This window comes from Salvelinus namaycush, chromosome 39 (assembly GCF_016432855.1).
Source record: "Salvelinus namaycush isolate Seneca chromosome 39, SaNama_1.0, whole genome shotgun sequence".
In the NCBI taxonomy this organism is placed as follows: domain Eukaryota; kingdom Metazoa; phylum Chordata; class Actinopteri; order Salmoniformes; family Salmonidae; genus Salvelinus; species Salvelinus namaycush.
The window spans coordinates 16,327,322-16,351,196 of record NC_052345.1 but is presented as its reverse complement, the minus strand read 5'-3'; the positions used below and the strand labels follow the sequence as shown (position 1 = coordinate 16,351,196).

The window sequence follows — 23,875 nt, the reverse complement described above, 5'->3', positions numbered from 1 at the left end:
GAGAAAATAATGTATTTTCTTAGTTTTTTAACCCGTGGTTGAGACTGTTATGACACTACGCTGTCGTCAGTAACACCACCCTGCTCCATCCGCTACCCTTCTTGCTCTTTTTTCTCTCTTTTTTGTTCTCACTGTAGTCCGACTGCATTTCCAACCCACTCTCAACACAGCTAAATCCCCCTCTGTTTGTATTAAAGGGATATCATACGTGACCCATTTTTTTTCGTGCTGCTAAAATGTGGCTGGCACTCTAGGGTGATTGCAGACAAACGGCTGTGATTAAACTGCAAGAAAGAAAGCGAGGGGAGAGTTGGATGCAAATATGAGACTGAGCCTGAGGGGCGACGAGTTTCTAACGTCCAGACAGCCCACCCCAACAAGCTTACGATGGCAGCGTTCACCCCACACCCAGAGAGAGAAGCAGATGACTTGCAGAGTTTGTTTTCACGGACACTAGCTAGTCGGTTAATACCCAGCCACTGTGTTATCAGGCTGCGGCCCGGGAGCAATTTCCTACCGGCTTATGAATTTGCATACTTCCAACACATGGTAATTGTTGCCAAGGGTATTGAGGTAATTGTGATATTAGCTGCAGTGCTAGCTGGAAAGTAAGCATGCTGTGTCCTGAATATGGTATTAGCCCTCTTTTTTAATGGTATTTGTTATGCAAATTAATGGAAGGGAGCACAATGGCTCATTATTTCATAGATATGAAAGGCATCATGCATTTTTATCAGCCGTGCAATTTATTCTATTTTATTTTTGGGGGGGGGTGTTCCCCTTTTTAATCATTGCAAATCTATGCCAAGACTCAGCCGGGGATGGAAAGCTGCTCTGAAATTCCCTGAGAATTTGTCATAAGGACATTTTGGTGATGAGTGGTTTTAAGATGCCATGCAATAGTTTTCAAGTAGGACAAACCACAGCTAGCTGCTCTGAAGCAGAGGAGTCTCTAACACCCTCACTAATCGCCTTGCTACAGTTCAACAAAGCCCGTGATATGCATGTCTAGGGTTTTAGTGATGCCACCTACCACAACCGAGGTCGGCTCAGTTCATGGTAAGGAATGCGATACAGGCTGTACTTTGGTAAGCCCCTGGCATTAGTGGTCAAGTCAGCAGCCCCTGGCATTTGCTGGACCAGAGATGGGCACAAGTAAAGCCAGGCCAGTGCCCATTCTGCCCACGGCCAAAACATCCCCTTTTACCCTGCTGCTGTCCACCGAACGCGGGTACAGCGACGGCGCATTAATCTGACTCTTGCCTGGCCCACTGGTGCTGCCCACTGCATTTACTCAGCTGGCAGTCGTCCCTCTCTGTGGTGTCCCTCATCCCGCTATCTCCCCAACACATCATTACATCGCTACGTTGGTGTCAGAGCCCATCCATATGCCTTGTGCAGTGGTAGCACTAGCCGCGTTGTTTGAAACACTGCGTATTGAGTTGAACTTGAGATGATGACCAATTATTAAATGTAGTTTAGCCATGGTTCCTCTCCCAATTAGATTGATGATAATGTGCAATGTACTAGGTGATTGAGACTCTACTGGCCTATAACTCCTGGGCAATATTCCAAACTTGATTCAGCCAAGTCATTGATAACAAATTCTGTTTCACAGAAACATCTTAGGTCATCGAGTTGAAGTATGCTATAATATCTATATAGCATTGAATAATGTAGAGATGTGTAAGAAGAGCTAGCAGCTCTGGCGTAGCCCTGCTCAGTTGAATGCAGGCTGCAAGCTTGGCACCTCATGGCGCCTTTATCCTCCCTGGCCCCTCTCTTGCTCTGTGCTGGAGATATGTAACAGCAGAGAGGAGAAAAGGGGGAGGAGGAGGCGAACAGCCTGTCTGCCTGCAGTTAGAGCCAGAAGGAGAGGAAAAGAAATCATGGAAAACGGCACTGAAGGCTTTTTGTTTGTCCTCTCTGGTTGAAATAAGGGTCAGACCATTAGTTTGGAGGGAGAGAGATTGGGGGAATTTGAGAGGGGTGCATGTGTTTTGGGGGAGGGGTGTTGGTATTAGTTCTATTGTTCATCTGCTATCAAACCGGCACAACTAGTTCCACCGGGTCCCCCACAAGTGGTCTGTTTGTTCATTTGCCTTTCCGATTGACTGGGCTAATGTGCGGTTAGGCCTCATGCGTCGCTCACTAACGGGCCACGGCCAAACTGTCTTGATGGAAAGAAATTCCTCTGAACATTGAAGTAAGTGAATAAGTAGCAAACTGAGGTTTGTGTGGAGAGTTGTGGACAAGATGTTCCACTCTATGGTATGTGTCAACGTTAATAAGTAACTGAATAGTTTCTGCTCGGCCTCTAGGTTTCTCTATCTGCCCCCACTGAATAGCCCCTCTATAGAAAGTTGCCTTGATGGAAGTTTCAGTCAAACTATTAACGACGCCCTCTGTCAGATGGCTTCTGCATTAGTCTCTCTCGGTCTCTGCTCTCCCAGTCCTTTCCTCTTCCATTCTTCCCTCCCTTTCCCTCTCTTGCTCTCCTTCCTTTTCCATCTCTTTCACTCTTTCCCCCCCCCCCCCCCCCCCCGCCTTTCACACTCTTGCGCTCTCTTCCTCCTCCCTTGCCAAGCCTGTTTGTTGAGCTCCAAACACTGATTTCTGCCCAGACCATCTGTTGACTGAGAGCAGATCTCATAGCGTATCGAGGGGGTAGAGTAGCGGAAAATGGAACAAGTGGCTAAGAAAAAATCTAGGAGTGAGGGAAGGGGGGGAATACGGAAAAAAAAGAAACGGTTGGTGCTGGGGTAGAGGGGCAGTTGGACGGGGAGAGCTGGAGGAGTGGGTGGGAGGGCTTGTGATAGGAAAGGAAGGGGTGGTGGAAAGTAGAGTATATGAGAAAAAGCAGCAGCAGTGGAGGGGAGGCCATGTTGACTTGGGAAGGCAGCCTGCCAGGTTTCAGAGGGGCTCCAGTAAGGCTAATGATCCCCAGAGCCTGCTCACCCCCCCCCCCCCCCCCCCCCCCCCCCAAACGTCCATCCACGCTCTACATTTGTCTTGCACAGTATTGTCCATTTGAGGCCTCCCAGAACCAGGGTATGACTTTCCTTAATAATCGCTGGCTGTCATCGTGGTCAGCATCTGGGCTGGCAGCACCGAACAACAGAATCCCTGACAAATGGGACATGTGGTCCTGGTTTTCCAGACTCTCTCTCCTGTGGACTGTCAGGAGATTGCAAGGCCTTGCCTGAAGGACGTTTTGTAGCTTTTTGTAGTACTCTGACAATAGCAGTTTTAATCATGGATTGTAAATGTGTCTGTTCTCAGTCTCTGTGATCCTCACATTGTATTGCTATCAGACAGTGTGAGTGATTGTGCAATTTAGAAACAAAGCATCATGTTGGCTTCCCTGGCTGCTCTCTTCCTGTTTTTCCAATAGTTTCAAATTCCTCGGCGAGATCATGTGCCTCATGGCATTTCCGTTGGTTTTAATGTTTTTAAAATGATACTCGTCTTCGACTGCATGATTTCATGTGTGGCTATTCTGATAATATACTTGACTTCTGCTACCAGTTCTATGATAAACATGTTTTTTTTCTCACACTAATTTCAACATTTTATGAATCGCTCTTCTCCCCATCCAGATCCGTGAGGTTGTTGAGAGAACGTTGGCTCCACTCCGGGTTCAGTGCGTTTGTGAGCCGCTGGATCCGGTGAGTGAGACCGTTGCCGGGCCTACAAAAGGATGAAACCGGATGGGGCTGCCATGGAGCCCACAGAAGCCGTAGGAGCCGAGCCCTCGGCCCAGGGGATGGCCACCGACGAGATTCCCACCCAGCCAGCTCCTTCAACTTCCCCGTCCTCTCCATCACAGCCTGAAGACACCCAAAACAGCGCAGCGCAGCCTGAAAACCCCACAGCCCCCTCTGCATCCAAGGTCAATGGGGCCAATGGCAAGGCAGCAGCGGACCCCAAACCCAAGGCTAAGACCGTGGGCTTGGCTAAACCACGGCCAGGCACAGCTGGCACCAAGACCGCAACGGGTCCGGCATCAGGACCCAGCACCTCGCGTCCGGGCACGGCCCCAAGCCACATGGCCAATGGATTAAAGTCCTCAGCCAGTGACCTGGCCAAGAAAGCTGCTTTGGACAAAAAGAGAAGCACCACTATAGCTGGAGCACCGGCTGCAGCCACAAAGAGGTCCGTGGCTTCCACTGTCAGGACCCAAACTAAGGTAGCTGTCGGAGTCCCCAGGTCCACCTCTGCTACCAGGCCAACCAATGCTACATGGACTGCGGCGACGGGGCCTGGCACTCCAACGAGGAGACCTCCAGCTGCTGGGCCCATTAATGGGGCTGGGGCCAGACCCAAAACCACAGGTGAGGAGCCAAAGACTATACACACACATACTGCTGCGTATTTTCTTGTTAACCATGCTTTGGTTAGACACACAGCTTTTGTTTTCCTTTGTCCCATGTTGAGTCTTTTAGTTACTGTCCTATGTGTTTTAGAGCTCACACAAACCCACCTGTGCTTGGCTGCAGACATATTTGCTCTCAACTCCTACTACACCAATCCTTCATCCCGGTCCTCACCTCCACCCCTCATCTTCATCCCACCTTTTTCCTCCCCCCATCTCTCTCTTCATGCACTTTCTCATTCACTCTCCCTCTCCTCTAGCTTCCAGACATGCTGCCCCCAAGCCTTCCAGCACTTCAGCTGCGGCCAAACCCGATAGGACACTGGTTTCCAAGACAACCAGGTAAGGCAGCCTATCCCGAGCCAGTACCACCACCGGGCATGCAAAGGGATTTACCGGGCAGTGCCATTTGTGGCCGGCAAGTGCACATTTTGAATGAACTCAAAAGAGGGGGGTGGGGAACCCAGGCACTGTTTATAGTTTAAAAAAGAACCTCTCCCATCGCATACATAATACAATCACCCAAGATCTGAGGAGCCGCTTCGCACAAAAGGCATCACTCGATAAATCGGATCAGTGACCGACTTGTTTTGCGAGGAGCTGAAATGGAGTGTCGTTGAAAAATGGCCATTGTGGGTCCCGCCGGTCTGTTATTGGATTAGGTCTCCCACTGTGTCTCAAATGGCACCCTATATTATATCTTGCGCTGCTGTTGACCAGAGCATTATGGGTCCTGGGCAAAAGTAGTGCACTCTATAGGGAATACGGTGCCATTTGGGACGCACCCCTAGTCTACTCTGAGTCACACGAACAGAAATATACCTGAGACAGAAGAGCACGATCTCACACTGCCCCAGTCAGCACCACAGTGTTACTGAATAACATGGGTTATCCCCATCCACCAGGGCAGGTGTTATTCACTGGGGCGTTCTAGCAACTCTATGGGTGTGTCTCAATAATTGTAATGGTCTAAAGTGGCAACCTCATCTCTTGATGGAGAGGAGATGAGGTTCTTTTAGACTATTGAGATATACCCACTATACAGTATTATGGCTCCACATCTAATCTCTTGTAGACAGACTATGTAAACATAAATGGTACCGTAGATCTGTTATGAGACAACGGCGCGTGAGATAAAGAGCAGCGTTAGTTCCAGTGCTTTGGCCAAATCAAGATTTTGTAGGGGTTTGCATTTTTTGAATTTCGGGAGGGGACATTTGGCCCATAGACTTGCCTGTAACTTGCAAAGAGAGTGGGTGGAGCTCTTTGTTAGACCATGGATCGAAACCTATCTTCTCCTAATGTGTATGGACCCAGAATTTAATCGAGCATCTGACCAATTACGCGATTAATCCACACTTAGTGCTCCACAGGACATACTGTTCAGATCTTAGTTTCAATTAGATTTATCTTCTCCCACTTCCTCCCCAATGCTCTGCTTTTATTATATGAGACGAAATGTTGAACTGACTCAAACCAGTTGAATCTGGGAACACACACCGCTTTACCACCCCCTCTTTAGTTGGACTAAGGACAAGTACGAGTTGTTAATTTCAGCTGGTGTTTTAACAGGTGTATGTGTTGGACTTTAAACTGGCACCACTTGTGGAGTGGAGATCTAGTTTGGCCTCGGGTTGGCACTTAATCGCAGCATGTCTTATTAATGCATGTATCCCAGTGTCCTTAGCCTTTGAATTATGCAGATGTGGGATGGTTTCAGCTGCAGGATTGTGGTTGCAAGACTTTCCCAGAGGGAATGACACTTGTTTTTGGAACATTGTGACATCAGGCTTTTTTTCTGTGTGTGACGACTTGTCAGGCATGTGGGGGGTGGATGGTGTGATTTTTGATGGATTTGTTTTAACGACATAGAGAAACGGCAGGTCACTGTGTGTGAACATACAGTACGTGTTTGACAATAGGAGCAGTGTGTTTGACGACAGGAGAAGCAGGTTGTGTGTGAGAGCATGCTGCTTGTGTTTGACGACAGGCGCGGGTGGCAGCCAGACCGTCTCTCCATCCATGCTGGGCCCTGTTCCTGCCTCCCTGGGTGAGCCAGGGCTGGTGAACAGGCCTCTCCCAGCCATAGCTGTGACTGCTGCTCTCTTCCGTTAGTCATGAGTCTATGAGCAGGGCAGGCGGCACGGGGCTCATATATAAAATGAATAAATATAACATTACTGTTCCGTTTCACCACCTGCAACAACAAAAACGTCAGACAGGCCATAATACAAAACGAGATGAAAGAATGGCCTATAATACGTTGCCATAGTTACACATTGTCAGAGAAATAGGGGTTCCTTAAACTATTCATATTAATTGCCCTAAGGGGTGAAATAAATTGTACCGGATAAGAAGCATAAATCAATATATTAGAGGCGAACGGGCCGCAACAAGGGTGAGTGAGATTGGATGGGAGCCTCAGAACAAGGTGATTGGATACAGTTGGCAAAAGCAAGGGGATTGGGTAGTGTGGCAAGTGGCAGGGTGAGTTATTGGATTGAAGGGAAAAGGGCGGTTGTCGACTAAGTTAGCAGATGTGCTGGTACCTTGAGGCGTAGCAGAGCTGTCTAACACCTGGTCTCGCCTGCCACACTTCTGGCACACACACTGCTGGGTTGTGTTCAGTAGGACAAAAACATTTTGAAAGTGGAATGCTCTACCTGAACTTGTCCAGTAACAAACGCTCATATCTTTGTTGCAAAATGTTTTGCTACGCTTTTCCCTACTGAACGTACCCCAGGTGAATGAGTCCACCAATCCCCTAATGCAGTGGTTCCCAAACTTTTTATAGTCCCGTACCCCTTCAAACATTCAGCCTCCAGCTGCGTACCCCCTCTAGCACCAGGGTCAGCACACTCTCAAATGTTGTTTTGCCATCATTGTAAGCCTGCCACACACACTATACAATACATTTATTAAACATAAGAATGAGTTTGTCACAACCTGGCTCGTGGGAAGTGACAAATAGCTCTTATAGGACCAGGGCACTAATAATAATAATAATAATTTTGCTCTTTATTTAGCCATCTTGCATAACTTTTTGTTCATTGAAAATTGTGAAAAACTCACCACAGGTTAATGAGAAGGGTGTGCTTGAAGGGATGCACATAACTCTGCAATGTGGTATTGGAGAGAGTCTGTCTTAAATCATTTTCCACAGTTTGTCTGTGTCTGTATTTCGTTTTCATGCTAGTGAGGGCCGGGATCCCACTCTCACATAGGTACGTGGTTGCAATGGGAATCAGTGTCTTAACAGTGCGATTTGCCAAGGCAAGAAACTCTGAGCGCCGCCCTATCCAGAAATCTGGCAGTGGCTTCTGATTAATTTACATTTTCACAGAACCGCTTGTTGCAATTTCACTAAGGCTCTCGTTCAGATATCGGTAAGTGGACTGGAGGCAGGGCATGAAAGGGATAATGAATCCAGTTTGTGTCATCCGTTTCGGGAAAGTACCTGTGTAATTGCGCATCCACTCAGGTGCTTTGCTATATCACACTTGACATTGTCTGTAAGCTTGTTCATTTGCACACAAAAAAATCATACAATGATGGAAAGACCTGTGTGTTATCCTTGTTAATGCAGACAGAAAAGAGCTCCAACTTCTTAGCCTCAATTTTGTCCCGCACATTGAATATAGTTGCAGAGATTCCCTGTAATCCTAGATTCAGATAATTCAGGTGAGAAAAAACATCACCCAGATAGGCCAGTCTTTTATGTTTTAAAAGCGCTACATGGTCGCTGCCCATATCATTGCATAGTGCAGAAAATGCACGAGAGTTCAGGGGCCTTGCTTTAACAAAGTTAACCATTTTCACTGTAGTGTCCAAAACGTCTTTCAAGCTGTCAGGCATTCCTTTGGCAGCAAGAGCCTCTCGATGGATGCTGCAGTGTACCCAAGTGGCGTTGGGTGCAACTGCTTGCTTGCGCTTTACCACTCCACTATGTCTCCCTGTCATGGCTTTTGCGCCATCAGTACAGATACCAACACATCTTGACCATCCATTTGATGTCACAAAGGTGTCCAGTACTTTAAAAATATCCTCTCCTGTTGTCCTGGTTTCCAGTGGTTTGCAGAAGAGGATGTCTTCCTTAATTGATCGCCTAATAAACGTAACGGAAAAACACCAGGAGCTGTGCCAGGCCTGCCACGGCTGTTGACTCATCCAGCTGTAACACATATAATTCACTGGCTTGTATGCGAAGCAGTAATTGTTTCAAAACATCTCCTGCCATGTCACAGATGGGTCGTGAAACAGTGTTGTTTGATGAAGGCATTGTCTGTGTAGTTTTTTTGGCCTTTTCCCCCATTGTCCCAGCCATATCCACGGCAGCAGGAAGAATTAAGTCCTCCACAATAGTATGGGGCTTGCCTGTCCTAGCCACTCGGTAGCTCACCATATAAGATGCTTCTACCCCCTTCTTATTAATGGTATCTGTTGCTTTTATACATGTCTTACTACTCGAAAGTTGTACTAATTCTCGCTCAAACTTATTTCAAATTGGCATGTTTTGTTTCTAAATGTCTGAGCAAGAGTGAAGGTTTCATCGAGTTGTTACATTACTTTTGCACATATAAAACACTGTGGCCGAGGAAAGGCACTACTCCCAATATAAGTGAACCACCAAATCAATGTATTTCTCATCATATTTGCGCCTCTTTCGATGGTCCGTCGCTGTCTGTTCGGTGCTTTCCCGGGTAAGGGGGCAGTAGCTCTTCGGCTGCATCAGATTCACAACTGTCAGTGTCCATGCTAGCTGGGCTAACAACACATGTAGAATTACTGATGCTAGCATTGGATGTGCTCGTGGAAGCGGAACAACTTGTCGTCGACAGGTGTAGTACTGGTAGTACCAGTACTTGGTATGCGTCTCTATGGATGCGGGCCTTTTTTGTTGCCATTTGATACCTTTTCGAGCAAACGGCATGAGCAGCAGCTACGTACGGACCGTTAGTGGAATTCCCCACGAGAGAGTAATGGTTAATGTGATTGGATGTTAATTACAGATAGCCTAGTCAAATATTTGACAATGTGGTGTTATTGGGTCATTCTCATGAAACTTAACTTCTTATGGCTGCAAGCCCGAGGTCGGTACACCTATGACAACATCCAGCTCAAAGTGCAGGGCGCGAAATTCCAAAAAATATTTTTTTTAAATATTTAACTTTCACACATTAACAAGTCCAATACAGCATATGAAAGGTACACATCTTGTGAATCAAGCCAACATGTCCGATTTTTAAAATGTTTTACAGGGAAGACAAAATATGTAAATCTATTAGCTAACCACGTTAGCAAAAGACACCACTTTTCTAACTCCATCAGTTTCTTACTCCATCAGGTGCTATCACAAATTCGACCAAATAAAAATATAAATAGCCACTAACCAAGAAAAAACTTCATCAGATGCCAGTCTGATAACATATTTATTGTATAGCATAGGTTTTGTTAAAAAAATGTGCATATTTCAGGTATAAATCATAGTTTGCCATTGCAGCCACCATCACAAATCTCACCAAAGCGACTAGAATTACTACAGAGAGCAACGTGTATTACCAATTTACTCATCATAAAACATTTCTTAAAAATAGACAGCGCATAGCAATGGAAAGACACAGATCTTGTGAATTCAGACAACATTTCAGATTTTCTAAGTGTTTTACAGCGAAAACACAATAAATCGTTATATTAGCATACCACATGTGCAAACGTTACCCGAGCATTGATTCAAGCCAAAGAGAGCGATAACGTTATCATCGCCAAAATATATAAATTTTTTCACTAACCTTCTCAGAATTCTTCCGATGACACTCCTGTAACATCATATTACAACATACATATAGAGTTTGTTCGAAAATGTGCATATTTAGCCACAAAAAAACGTGGTTTTACAATGAGAATAGTAGCAAAACTGGCCTGAAAATGTCGGGCGCCATCTTTGACAGTGATCTTGTCTAATGAATAACTATTCATAAACTTGACTAAAAAAATATAAGTTGGACAGCTATCGAAAGACAAATTAGTTCTTAATGCAATCGCTGAATTACATTTCTAAAATTGTCCTTACTGTGCAATACAGGGTTCGCCAAGCGAAGCTATACCAAAAGAAATGGCGGAATATGCGTTTAACATTTTTCTACAGAACAACGATTTATCATCTTAAATATTTCTTACTATGAGCTGATCTTCCATCAGAATCTTGGGCAATGTATCCTTTCTCGGGTCTAATCGTCTTTTGGTCGAAAGATGTCCTCTTGTCCGTCGAAATGGCCACTAACGTTCGACCGGTACTGGAAACGTGCCCAGCGCTTCAAAGTGAATCACAAAGAAATGCCTCAAAATCGCACTAAACGGATATAAATTGCTATAAAACGGTTTAAATTAACTACCTTATGATGTTTTTAACACCTATAACGAGTAAAAACATGACCGGCGATTTAGAAGTGGCTAAACCAAAGCTTGGAAAGAGAGCCAGTCCGACGTCCATCGTGCGTCAGGCGCAGGAAAAAAAGAAAGCTACTTCCGCCTTGTGCTCTTTTATACAGGCCCTGATTGCGCAATCGACTCCATTCAAATTGTCACCTCTTACTGACATCTAGAGGAAGGCGTAGGCAGTGTTTGTATCCTCATAGCATTTACAGGGACCTTAAAACTGACCTGGGACCAGGGGCCAAGATTTCTGAAATCTCACTCCCTGTCAGGAAAAGTGCTGTAGAATGAGTTCTGTTTCACTCAGAGACATAATTCCAACGGTTATAGAAACTAGAGAGTGTTTTCTATCCAATAATAATAATAATATGCATATTGTACGAGCAAGAATTGAGTACGAGGCCGTTTGAAATGGGCACCTTTAATCAGAGCTACTCAATACTGCCCCTGCAGCCATAAAAAGTTAAAATACCATGGCAGTAATGATTTTAAATATAAAACATGTAATTTAGTAATATAACAAAATAATAAAGATGTGTTCTCTACCTTGAACAGAGTCATTTCAACATAGGAATTAATTATTCTTGTATTGCATTTTCTGCTGAAATTTTCATTACCGCAACGCGTCCAGCTTTGTCTGAATGTATTATGTTTTTTAACCACTCCACAAATTTCTTGTTAACAAATATATATAGTTTTGGCAAGTCGGTTAGGACATCAACTGTGTGCATTACACAAGTAATTTATCCAACAATTGTTTACAGAGATTATTTCACTTATAATTCACTGTATCACAATTCCAGTGGGTCAGAAGTTTACATACACTAAGTTGACTGTGCCTTTAAACAGCTTGGAAAATTCCAGAAAATGATGTCATGGCTTTAGAAGCTTCTGATAGGCTAATTGACATAATTTGAGTCAATTGGAGGTGTACCTGTGGATGTATTTCAAGGCCTACCTTGAACTCAGTGCCTCTTTGTTTGACATCATGAGAAAATCAAAAGAAATCAGCCAAGACCTCAGAAAAAAATTGTAGATCTCCACAAGTCTGGTTCACCCTTGGGAGCAATTTCCAAACGCCTGAAGGTACCACATACAAACGCCTGACGGTCCCACGTATAAACACCATGGGACCCCGCAGCCGTCATACCGCTCAGGAAGGAGACACGTTCTGCCTCCTAGAGATGAACGTACTTTGGTGCGAAAAGTGCAAATCAATCCCAGAACAACAGCAAAGGACCTTGTGACGATGCTGGAGGAAACGGGTACAAAAGTATCTATATCCACAGTAAAACGAGTCCTATATCGACATAACCTGAAAGGCTGCTCAGCAAGGAAGAAGCCACTGCTCTAAAACCGCCATTAAAAAAGCCAGACTACGGTTTGCAACTGCACATGGGGACAAAGATTGTACTTTTTGGAGATATGTCCTCTGGTCTGATGAGACAAAACTAGAACTGTTTGGCCATAATGACCATCGCTATGTTTGGAGGAAAAAGGGGGAAGCCGAAGAACACCATCCCATCCGTGAAGCACGGGGGTGGCAGCATGTTGTGAGGGTGATTTGCTGCAGGAGGGACTGGTGCACTTCACAAAATAGATGGCATCATGAGGAAAATTATGTTTATATATTGAAGCAACATCTCAAGACATCAGTCAGGAAGTTAAAGCTTGGTCGCAAATGGGTCTTCCAAATGGACAATGACCCCAAGCATACTTCCAAAGTTGTGGCAAAATGGCTTAAGGACAACAAAGTCAAGGTATTGGAGTGGCCATCACAAAGCCCTGGCCTCAATCCCAAAGAAAATTTGTCGGCAGAACTCAAAAAGCGTGTGCGAGCAAGAAGGCCTACAAACCTGCCTCAGTTACACCAGCTCTGTCAGGAGGAATGGGCCAAAATTCACCCAACTTATTGTGGGAAGCTTGTGGAAGGCGACCGGAAACGTTTGACCCAAGTTAAACAATTTAAAGGCAATGCTACCAAATACTAATTGAGTATGTAAACTTCTGACCCACTGGGAATGTGATTTAAATAAATAAAAGATGAAATAAATTATTCTCTCTCTTACTATTATTCTGAGGTTTCACATTCTTAAAATAAAGTGGTGATCCTAACTGACCTAAAACAGGGACTTTTTACTAGGATTAAATGTCAGTTTAATTAATTCTGAAACTGAGTTTAAATGTATTTGGTTAAGGTGTATGGTAACTTCCAACTTCAACTGTACATTGAGTAAAAATGTGCTTTGTCATGTCTTCTCTATTGTTAGCAAAACATGATAGACAATAAAGGTTCTTCATTCTCCAACACCATTGCTGCAATTTAAGGCCAGTTGCGGTAGTGAACTTGTTTTGGTAATGAGAATTTAATCAGACTATTTTTTTTAAATATATAATGAACTATTAATTTAAATATTATTTACTAACTGTTGATATTTTGCTTTATGTCCTGTTTAGTTGCAGACAATCAGCAAGTGACAAAAAGAAAGCTTTAGCGAAGGCTGACAATTTAAGAGAAAAAGTTTACATCAACCCGGAACTGCTGGAAGAGTACAGAAGGCGAAAGAGAGATTAGGTGTTGGAGAGGTTACAACAAGCGTAATTAGCATATATATTAGTCTACAGGAAGCCTATTCCCTCATACAGTGTCTATAGGAAGTCAATACCCTACAGTGTTAGGAAGTTTACACATGCGTACGCAAACATCCACCACACACACACAATCAGTAAACCATTTAGTTTAGACTGTGTGTGGACATCCTATAGTATAAGTGTAAGCCATTCAGTCCCTACTGTAGGATGCGCGCACACACACACACACGGTCAGTAAGCCATTCCGTCTCTACTATAGGATGATGTGTCCATAACAGTAAGATTTTTCCCATGTTTTGAGACATGCTCATTTCATGTCATGCTTCCTTTCCATTTCCAGATATCAAAAACGAAAGCAAAATTGTAAAATTAAAACTCAAGATCTGACAAAGAAGCAACATGAAGAAAAAAACAGTGCCGGGAAATTTCAAAAAAGGTATTCCAGAAGAAAAACAGTAAACTGTATTGGACATAACACCAAGCGAGGAAGATGATACACTTCAACATGTTCAAGAAGCAAAATGAAGAAGTTATTCAAAATCGTCAAGAAGACACTACCTCCCCAAGAGAACAGACATTCACTTCAGCAGGTAAATGTCCCTGCCATCAACGCAACTCCTAAAAGAAGAGACATCTCTACAGACACCAGGACCAATGAAGACATCTACCCCAAAGGAATCACCCAAAAAGAGGAACAGAAGAAAGAAAACACTATTGAAATTGAGATCAAAGTTGCGCTACACAGAAGAGAAGCTGCTGGAGAGGACCAAAGAGATGATCAACCTAAAGAAAATACTTGAGATGATGGCCAAGAGGAAGCAGGTAATTGTCAACATGGAAGGCAGAGAGGTCCAGAAGAGAACTACAAAGCGAAGTCATCAGAGAACATTACCCAATAACAGCCAGAGAAGACTAATGCGTAAACTTGTTAGCCGCTTTCTTTCACTTTCGTAAACTTGTCTCCACTGTAATAAATGGGAAATCCAGAGACCTTCTGTATAAGGGCCAGATTCTGAAAGAGAGCCTTAATGGAAACTATAGCAAATCTTCATATAAAATGTTTCTGAGAATCCAAGGCACAACCTTTCCAAGGCTCAATTCTTTAAACTTAAAACCATTTTGGATTGGCCAGCGAAGAGTCAGACAGAGAAACATGCTTGCAAATGGCATGGAAACTTTGGCTTGAAGATAAAGAAGCTGCACCAGCTTGGGGTCATAGAAACATCATCCCCAAGGGACACTGTACAGGCCAGTGTGTGTAGTGATGATGACATGTGCTGTTTTTGTATGTGGTGTTTTTATGTGTTCTCTGTTTTTAGCCTATGTTCGTTGTACTTTTGAAGCACTGCAAATTAAATTGAATGAACTTGAATCCATGATTGTGCCAATATCTAATTTTCTACATCAAATTTTGTTTTTAACCATACCACAGTCTTAGTATACTTATTATCATTACCGAAATCATCAACCTCATTTCCAAAACCTATGTATCATTACCGCAACGTGTTCATTTTATGTTAATTTAATGAAAGAAAAAATAGTAGTTTGCTTTTAATTGTAGGCTTGCCATATTTTGAAAATATGTCAGGTTTCAATAAAATTTCAAAAATTAGGTTGTGGATTGCGGAAGGTGTTGCGATTTAAGGCGAGATCAGTCAATCAAATGTTAATTTAAAAAATATATATTTCAGTGTTTCAAGTAACACTCATTAACACTGAGTGTTATTTTTTTTTATTAGCTTTCCTAATGGTCTTGATGTTTTCAGACCGTTGCGCTAATGAGATTTTTAAGGACTTGTTTTGGAAAACCTGTTCAAAATGGTGTTAAATTGTCAGATGTTTTTAAATTAATACTCACAAACACTTCAGACCTTGTTATTAATGCCTAAAAAGGACATTTGTTAACGTAAGTCTTTTTTAAAGATTTCAACCAGTCACTAGCCTGTCTGACAGCTTGATTATCTGGCTGGCCACAGTATGGGGGTGCCATGGCGACGGAGGGGGATTCTAATTCCCTGTCTGTAGTCTCTCCTTTTCTCTGTCTGGAGACAGTGCCCTTGTCCTGTTTTAAGCTGTTTGTTTTTGTCTGCCCATCCCTCCATCTCTCCTCCTTTACTCCTCCCATCTGTTTATGTACAGTACCAGGAATTTAGCCAGCACCCTCCCCCCGTGAGGGCATCTGTCATTTTGGTGGGCCTTAAGACTCCCTCTGAGAATGGGAGTAATCCAGGGTGTTGTATAAGACAGGGTAATGTGTGTTGAGAGCATCCATATGGGAATGCCATCAAAATGGTCACAGTAATGAAATGGCAGTTACACCTCATGTGATCTATTAGATTGACCATCTATGCAGGTCCGATACCTTTTGACTTGCAGTCTGACTCAAACGTGCATTATAACAGAGTTGTTGAATAACTAAAAGCAGACAATTGACTCACTCTAGCTCTTGGGAAATGCAGTCACACAATGTTCCTGTCCCCCGTCCCCCCCCCCCCCTTTGGGGATGAAACCATGCAGTTTTGGCGCCAGCCTTGGCAGGCCATAGTTACTGTTTAACGCAGATGCCCTATACGCATTATGATAGTATAGTACCCAATGCCTCAGTAAATGGGCTGTCTCTGGATCAGTTGCTAGAGGGTTCCACAGCAGAGGCACGTCATTGAAAACCTAGACAAAGCTGATTTTAGGTCTTGTTCTCTGTGGTAATTGGATGTTTCATTGCCAGTGGGCCAACACAAGCCCCATGAATGCCTTCTGTCTCAATAAGCCGCACGAGAGGCTCTTTTTGGACGGCTCACTAGCCAAGCAGAGCACTGTCCGAGGCAAGGTTCCATTTGCTGAAAGGTGGCCCTGGAGAGAAGAGAGGGTGAGGAGAAACTGACAGGGAAGATGGCCATCCTCCAACAGGGATAAAGTATACCTCTGGGGGGCTCTGCTTGATTTAAAACTGCATTTTTAATCTATCGACTTGCGGTGCCAAGGGAGCCTGGCTGTGTCTGACAGTGAAAAGAGGGAGGGGGGAGACTCAAATGAAACTATCCCGGCAACACTTTCACTCTTACCCAACAAATGTTACAGCCTATTGTATTGTCATATTTTTAATTGCCATTGAATTACTTTTTCAATAGCAGGGGAAGCTGACATTTTATTGTAGAAAAGGGCTCGAGTGTCGAGCATGATTAATCATTTTGAAGTTTAGAAATGAAGCCTCTTTTTATGGCAAAGCTTTCATAGGTTGGCGACATCTTGGATAAACCTGTCGTGTTGTATCCTTAAACCGGCTGTGAATCTATTGCACCACTAAGGCATGTCAACCAAGTATTGGCTTTGAATCCCTTGTTGACATTAACCAATCCCTTGTAGCCGCAACAAATATACCAAAGCCGCTGAACTACTGTGCCACCCAAGCAATTAATACTGTATGGACTCCACTGAGCTTTGACTCACATCCCTCCTTGACTCCCTCCCTGAGGATCAGGCAGTTCTGAGTCTTTCTGTGAAGACGAGATGGAGGGTCATGTGAGGTTACCGCTGCACGCACAGATGACTGGCCTCGCCTCCCATCTCTCCCTCCTTCCTTTCAGAGGCAATCTCTCGCTCTCCATTCTCCCACCTTAATTTAGTGCTCTTGTCATTTCGTGTTCCCTACGTGGAACTGACCCAGATAGGAAGGCAATCTGCTTCCATGTGCGTTTAGTTCTGTCCAGTCTCTCCCTCTTTCTTCCATCATGTTAGTTCTGTCGCTTGCTCGTTTCATCACTGCGTACCTGTTTGTAGTTTCTTTCCCTCAACCTTATTTTCTTCCTTTCCTCCCTCGTTGAATGCAGTCTCGTCTAACGCGGCTCACCCCGCCTGTCTTCAACTAATTCCCCATGTCATCTGAAGGTACAGCATGACCGCTTTCTTGTTTCGCTGCTCTTTACCATACAATCAAGGTCCTGCTCCCTCTGTCCCATCGACGCACGCTATTACAGTATAATAATGGCGAAACCTCAAGGCCTTTTGAGTCTCGCAGCCTTTATTTGATCCCGCTAACAAATGGAAACAAATGGCCGTTCTTGTGGGAGAGGCGTTTGTGGCCAGGCGTGCTCGGCTGGACCACTTCAGGCCCCTCGTACGACCGTGAGTTTTTGTCATTGTGAATGAATCTGTGTCCAAACCATGGCGAACCAATCAGAAGAACAGCATGACGGATATTGGGGTAATTGATTGAATCGCAACAATGCCATAAAACGGTCAGTTCTTCTGTTTCCTATCCCTTTTTTGTTTTAGACACTGTGTACGTATGAATCTGTTCTATAGAAATGATAAGCAAAGCATCGATTTTTGCACAAATACAGTGCTGCCATTGTTTCATTACAACTGGTTCTTCTGTGTGCAGAAAAACGCTGGTAGTATAGCCTTAAGCTAATCATATGAATTGCCCATTTTAAGCAACTGTTTTGAATGTAGCGCTCTGTAGCATGGGCTACAACTCATCGCACAAGCCTGTCAATGTGAACGCCTCCACCAGTCTGTACATGTAGATTGCACACACCAGTATCACACGTGTCCAAGCATAGCTCTGTAGATGTACGTTACTATTCCCTGCTCTGCTGTTGCATAGCGTAAGGATAATCGGTCAAGTGTGCTCATAAATGCAAGGGCACACAAACACACACACACACACACACTTGACATTCAGTTCACTCAGTAGAATGCAGGGGGATGGGCACTGCCTTGCTCTGGAAAAGGGCAAGTCTGGATCCTGTGGCTTCGCCACAGCTGCCTGGCACCTGTTCAAGTGAACGAATGGCAGATCTAGGATCAGCTTACCATCCAAATCCATAACCTCAGCCAGGAGAGGGGTAATTTAGAAACTGACCTCTATTAGACAAGTATATTACCTACTGTTCAGTTTTTTGTGCCCACTGAACACGACCCATGAGTCTTGGGAAGGTTGAGCTCCACTGTTAAGAAGAGGGAGTGTTTAATGGATCAGTGGCTCATGTCCGCCTCTAACCCCCTAAAATATGAGGGGTAGACTGGGAGCTTAATAGCCCATCGATTAGTCTCTCCTCTGTCCTTGGAATAGTACTCCTCTCAACCCTCTGAGTGCGACCCTCCCCCACATCCTGTTATTTTTCCACAATCACGCTTTCCCACTCCATCATTCCCTGTATCATTTCCTCTTCCCCCACTAGACTGGGATTAGAAAATGACTAAGCAATGTGTTGCAGGCAGACAATGAATGGGCCTTGTTAATGGTTTTCTGTTGCCTCTTGAAATTGCTTTTATTTAGTGCAGGACAGCCCTAGACTCTTCTAGCTTACTGTATGGTGAGCACTGAGCAGGTGAATAACCACTACTGACTTTTGAAGGTTTAGAGTGAATTGATCATAGAAAAGTCCCAAGCCTATTAGCCGACATTAGGCAGCTGATCGAATGGTACTGAACCGAAGTCCTACACTGAGTGCACAAAACATTAGGAACAACTGCTCTTTCTATGAGACTGACCAGGTGAAAGCTATTATCCCCCATTGATGTCACTTGTTAAATCAACTTCAGTCAGTGTAGATGAAGGGCAGGAGACCGGTTAACTTCTCTAGGGTAGGGGGGCAGCATTGGGAATTTTGGATGAAAAGCGTGCCCAAATTAAACTGCCTGCTACTCAGCCATAAAAGCTAGAATATACATATAATTAGTATATTTGGATAGAAAACACTCTGAAGTTTCTAAAACTGTTTGAATGATGTCTGTGAGTATAACAGAACTCATATGGCAGGCAAAAACCTGAGAAATCCAACCAGGAAGTGGGAAATCTGAGGTTTGTAGTTGTTCAACTCTTTGCCTATCGAATAAACAGTGTCTGTGGTCATATTGCACTTCCTAAGGCTTCCACTAGACGTCAACAGTCTTTAGAACCTTGTTTGATGCTTCTACTGTGAAGTGGGGGCGAATGAGAGGGGATTGAGTCAGAGGTCTGCCACGAGCTGACCATGCGTATTCACGTGATAGTTAGCTTGCGTTCCATTGCATTTCTGAAGACTCCGGTTGGAACATTATTGAAGATTTATGTTAAAAACATCCTAAAGATTGATTCTATACATCGATTTACATGTTTCTACGGACTGTAATGGAACCTTTTGACTTTTCGTCTGCACCTAGTGATCGCGCCTCATTCATTTTGATTACTGGGCTAAACGCGCGAACAAAAAGGAGGTATTTGGACATAATTGATGGACATTATTATTATTATTTTTTTATAATATGTTTATTATTTTCCAATAAAAATAAAGTAAAAAAAGACAGCAATACAAACAATGACATTCATTGTACAGTTGAATGGGATGGCCACTTTAGAGGACAAAACAAAAGTTAACTCACACATACACAAAATAAAACAAAATCCTATTAGGTGGTACATGTATAAGAAGACAGCATATAGTCATTACAAGCAGTGTAGTTAAGCCAAAAATAAATATTGAGTGTAGTACAGCACAGAGTAGCAGCAGATCGTCAGCCCAGTTATGAAGCGGGACTAGACCATTTATCCAGTATCGGCTGCCATATTTTGTAAAACAATGGACTTCTATTGGAGGTGTTGTATCGAATCTTTTCCATATGTATTACATTCCCTACATCCCATAACCACATTTCAAAAAGGTAGGTACAGTCTCCAATTTCCAAAATTACTATGAGCCTTTTGGCTAATAGAGTACAAAGAGAGACAGCTTTCCCTTCCTGGTTATTCCCATCAACTGTACCAAACAGAGCGATCAATGGGTCTGGGGCTAGAACTCTATCAAAGGCCTTAGATAAGTAATCAAAAATGAGAGCCCAGTAAGCATGTAATTTAGGGCATGTCCAGAATAAGTGGGTCAACGTCCCCTCCTCCTGCTTGCACCTCTCACACAGTGGTGAGGTGTCCGGGAATATTTTATGCAGTTTTACTTTTGAGTAGTGTAACCTGTGAATCACCTTAAACTGTACAAGGTTGTGTCTGGCATTCACTGAACTGTGGTTTATATTCCTGAGAGCTTCTATCCAGTCCTCATTTGAGATTTCTGAACCAAGTTCTTGTTCCCAAGCCCTTTTAATGGTGTCTGTGGATACCTCTATGTGGGCCTGTAGCACATCATACAGTCTAGAGACCGACCCTTTTGAATGGGGTTTGACAAGGATCAAGCTATCTAATGTAGGACTATTTGGCTTCATGCCATACTGTGGGATATGTGTCCTTAAGAAATTCCTGATTTGGAGGTATCTGAAAAAATGTGTTGTTGGCATGTTGAACTTTGCCTGTAGTTGTTGAAATGAAGCTAACTGACCATCTATGTATAGATTACCAATTGTTGTGAGCCCCTTCTCCCTCCACTGTGAAAACACCACATCATCCAATGCAGGGTGGAAAGCATGATTCAGGCTAATCGGGCTGTCTATGTAAACAGTGGGTATGTTAAGAAAATACCTAATCTGTTTCCAGATCCTAAGCGTATGACAAATGACTGGATTAGAGTCATAAGTGGCTTTTTTCACATATGATGGGCTATTAACAAGTGCAGGGAGTGAGGAACGTTGACAGGAGGCCTGCTCAATCAAAAGCCATGAAGGCATATCCTTCTGTCTCATCTCAGGTAAACTTTCCCTCCAGAAAGACACAATGTTCAGATTAGCAGCCCAATAATACAGTTTGAAGTGAGGAAGGCCAAAGCCCCCCTCTATCTTGTACTTGCATAAATGCTTCTTTGCAATTCTGGCTGCCTTGTTATCCCATAAAAATGGAGTTACTATTGAATCCAGTTTCTTAAAATAGCTTTGTGGTATGAAATTGGGTAGACATTGGAAGAGGTAAAGAAACCTGGGTAGGACAACCATTTTAATAGCGTTTATACGACCAACCAAGGAAATAGGCAGAGTTTTCCAAAAATCTATATTTTGTTTAAGCTGATATATTTTCATGTCCCAATTCGCTTTCAATAGCTGATCAAGGTATCTTGTCACTACAATGCCAAGGCTTGTGAACTTGTCCCTCACTGTTCTAAACGGGGTAGATTGCAGAAATTGCATATCCACCGGCCGTGATATTGGCATCAACTCACTTTTTTGCCAGTTTATCTTGTAGCCAGAGAAGGAGCCGAATGTGTTTATCAAGTTAAGTAAGGGTGGAATAGAAGTTTTAGGCTTGGACAAAAACAAAAGAACATCGTCTGCATATAGGGAAATTTTGTGCTGTGTGTCTTTTATTTTAACAGAAGCTATATCGGGACATGCCCGAATGCGAGTAGCAAGGGGTTCCATGGCTATAGCGAAGAGAGCAGGCGAAATAGGGCACCCCTGTCGGCACCCCTTAAACAGGCGGAATGACTGCGACATTTCCTGATTGGTCACCACGGAGGCCATTGGGTGTGCATAAATAATTCTTATCCAATTAATAAATTCCTTTCCAAACCCAAAATGCTCCAGAACCGACATCATATACTTCCACTCAATCTGATCAAACGCCTTCTCTGCATCAAGAGCTATTACCACTGCCTCAACTTTATGATCATGATACATTACGTTGAAAAGGCGTCTCAAATTGTAGTATATATGTCGGCCCGGGATAAAACCTGTCTGGTCAGGGTGTATGATGTCGGAAATATATTTTTTCAATCGGTTTGCCAATATCTTTGTCAACACCTTGTTTTCTATGGGGAGTAACGACACGGGGCGATACGACGACATCTCCACGGAATCTCTATCTTTTTTCAAGATCAGGGCTATTGTAGCCTCATACAGTGTTTGCGGGAGTTTGGCATTTTCTTTTGATTGTTGAAACATTCGCAACATAAGTGGAGATAGACTAGCGCAGTACTTCTTATAGAATTCTATTACATATCCATCGGGCCCCGGGGCCTTGCTGTTTGGAAATTGTGCTATCGCTGTGTTAATTTCCTATAAGGTTATCCCTGCATCGAGTGCAGCAGCTGCCCCCCTGTCTAGTTTAGGAAGTTCACATTCAGCGAGAAAGCGTTCCATAGTTTGTGGATCAGTAGCATCGCATTTTGATTGGTATAGCTCTGAGTAAAACTGCGCAAAGCATTTATTAATGTCCTGCGGATCTGTTACTATTTTACCCTTGTCTTTTATTTTGTGAATAGCTCTAGATGCCTGTACATGCCTTAGCTGTCTTGCTAATAATTTGTGGTTTGTCCCCCAGTTCAAAATAACTTTGTTGCGTTCTAGCAAGTAAAGAGCCCACCCGTTTCGAAAGGATGGTATTGTATTCATATTTTAACTTTGTGATCTTCTCAAGGACTGTATATGAGGAATTTGTCCTAAAAACGTTCTCCTGTTCCCCTAACTCTCTTTCAATTTCTCTCAGCCTAGTATTGGCACGTTTCTTCCTCTCTGATGTATAAGAAATAATGTAACCTCTAATCACAGCCTTTAGAGATTCCCAAAGGGTGGAGTCGTCAACATCCCCCGTGTCGTTAGTTCTGAGGAAAAAGGCAATCTGCTCCTTCAAATACTGACAAAAAGCCTCATCTTTCAACAGGCATGCGTCTAAGCGCCACGGTCGCCGACCTGTCGACATATTGTCGAGTTTCAGCACCATGGACAGAGGAGAGTGGTCCGTAATTAGAATGGGGTGATAGGTAACCGATTCAGCTGCTGAAATTAGTTTGGAGTCCAACAAGAAATAGTCAATTCTGGAATATGATTTATGAACTGATGAAAAGAAAGAATAATCCCTGTCTGTTGGGTGCGTCAGTCTCCAAATATCGACCATGTTAAGGTTTGTCATCAATGTATTTAGACAGACACTGGCATTTGATTGTTGAAGTGACCTTGATAGCTGTTTATCTAAAAGAGGATCTAACGTACAGTTAAAGTCACCTCCAACAATAACACTTGTATCCGAGATATTTGGTATGGCCTTAAATACCCTTTGAAAAAATAACAGATCATCGAAATTGGGTCCATATAAATTGACCAAGGTTATTGGTTTTGAATTCAGTGTACCAGCAACAATAATATACCGACCATTAGGATCTGAAATCGAGGTTGAGTAAACAAAAGGAATGTTTTTCCTTATCAGGATTGCTACCCCTCTCGCTTTTGCATCAAAGTTAGACTGGTATATCTGACCGATCCAGCTGACTCGTAGCTTGGCCTGCGCCGAGCGTTTAATATGAGTTTCTTGAAGAAGTACTATGTCAGCACCCAGTGATTTAAGATGAGAAAAAACCTTAGCTCGTTTCACGACATGCCCTAATCCATTACAGTTCCAGCTAACTATCTTTATTCCACCTGGTCTACTCTGTGCTCTTTATTCCACCAGGTCTACTCTGTGCTCGGTCACTATGTGGCATTTCTTATTTTAAAGCAAATTGTTGCTGTCATACAAAACCCAGAAGAAAAACGTCCCGCCGTGCGGGAGCTTGTCATGCCACCTGTATTAATAAACGTGAACATAAAACACAGACCCCATCCCCCCTCCCATCCCTTTAC

The 23,875-nt window shown here is 43.5% G+C and overlaps 1 protein-coding gene across 1 annotated transcript in view; it reads left to right on the top strand.

The window, feature by feature from the left end:
- Positions 1 to 23,875, top strand: part of LOC120033044 (mucin-5AC-like) — a 57,494-nt gene that overhangs the window by 15,377 nt on the left and 18,242 nt on the right. Inside the window, exons 2-3 of the mRNA XM_038979328.1 lie at positions 3,600 to 4,334; positions 4,636 to 4,717. Of these exons, the coding sequence (XP_038835256.1) occupies positions 3,701 to 4,334; positions 4,636 to 4,717 (716 nt within the window). The 5' untranslated portion in view covers positions 3,600 to 3,700. The remainder of the gene's footprint in view (positions 1 to 3,599; positions 4,335 to 4,635; positions 4,718 to 23,875) is intronic.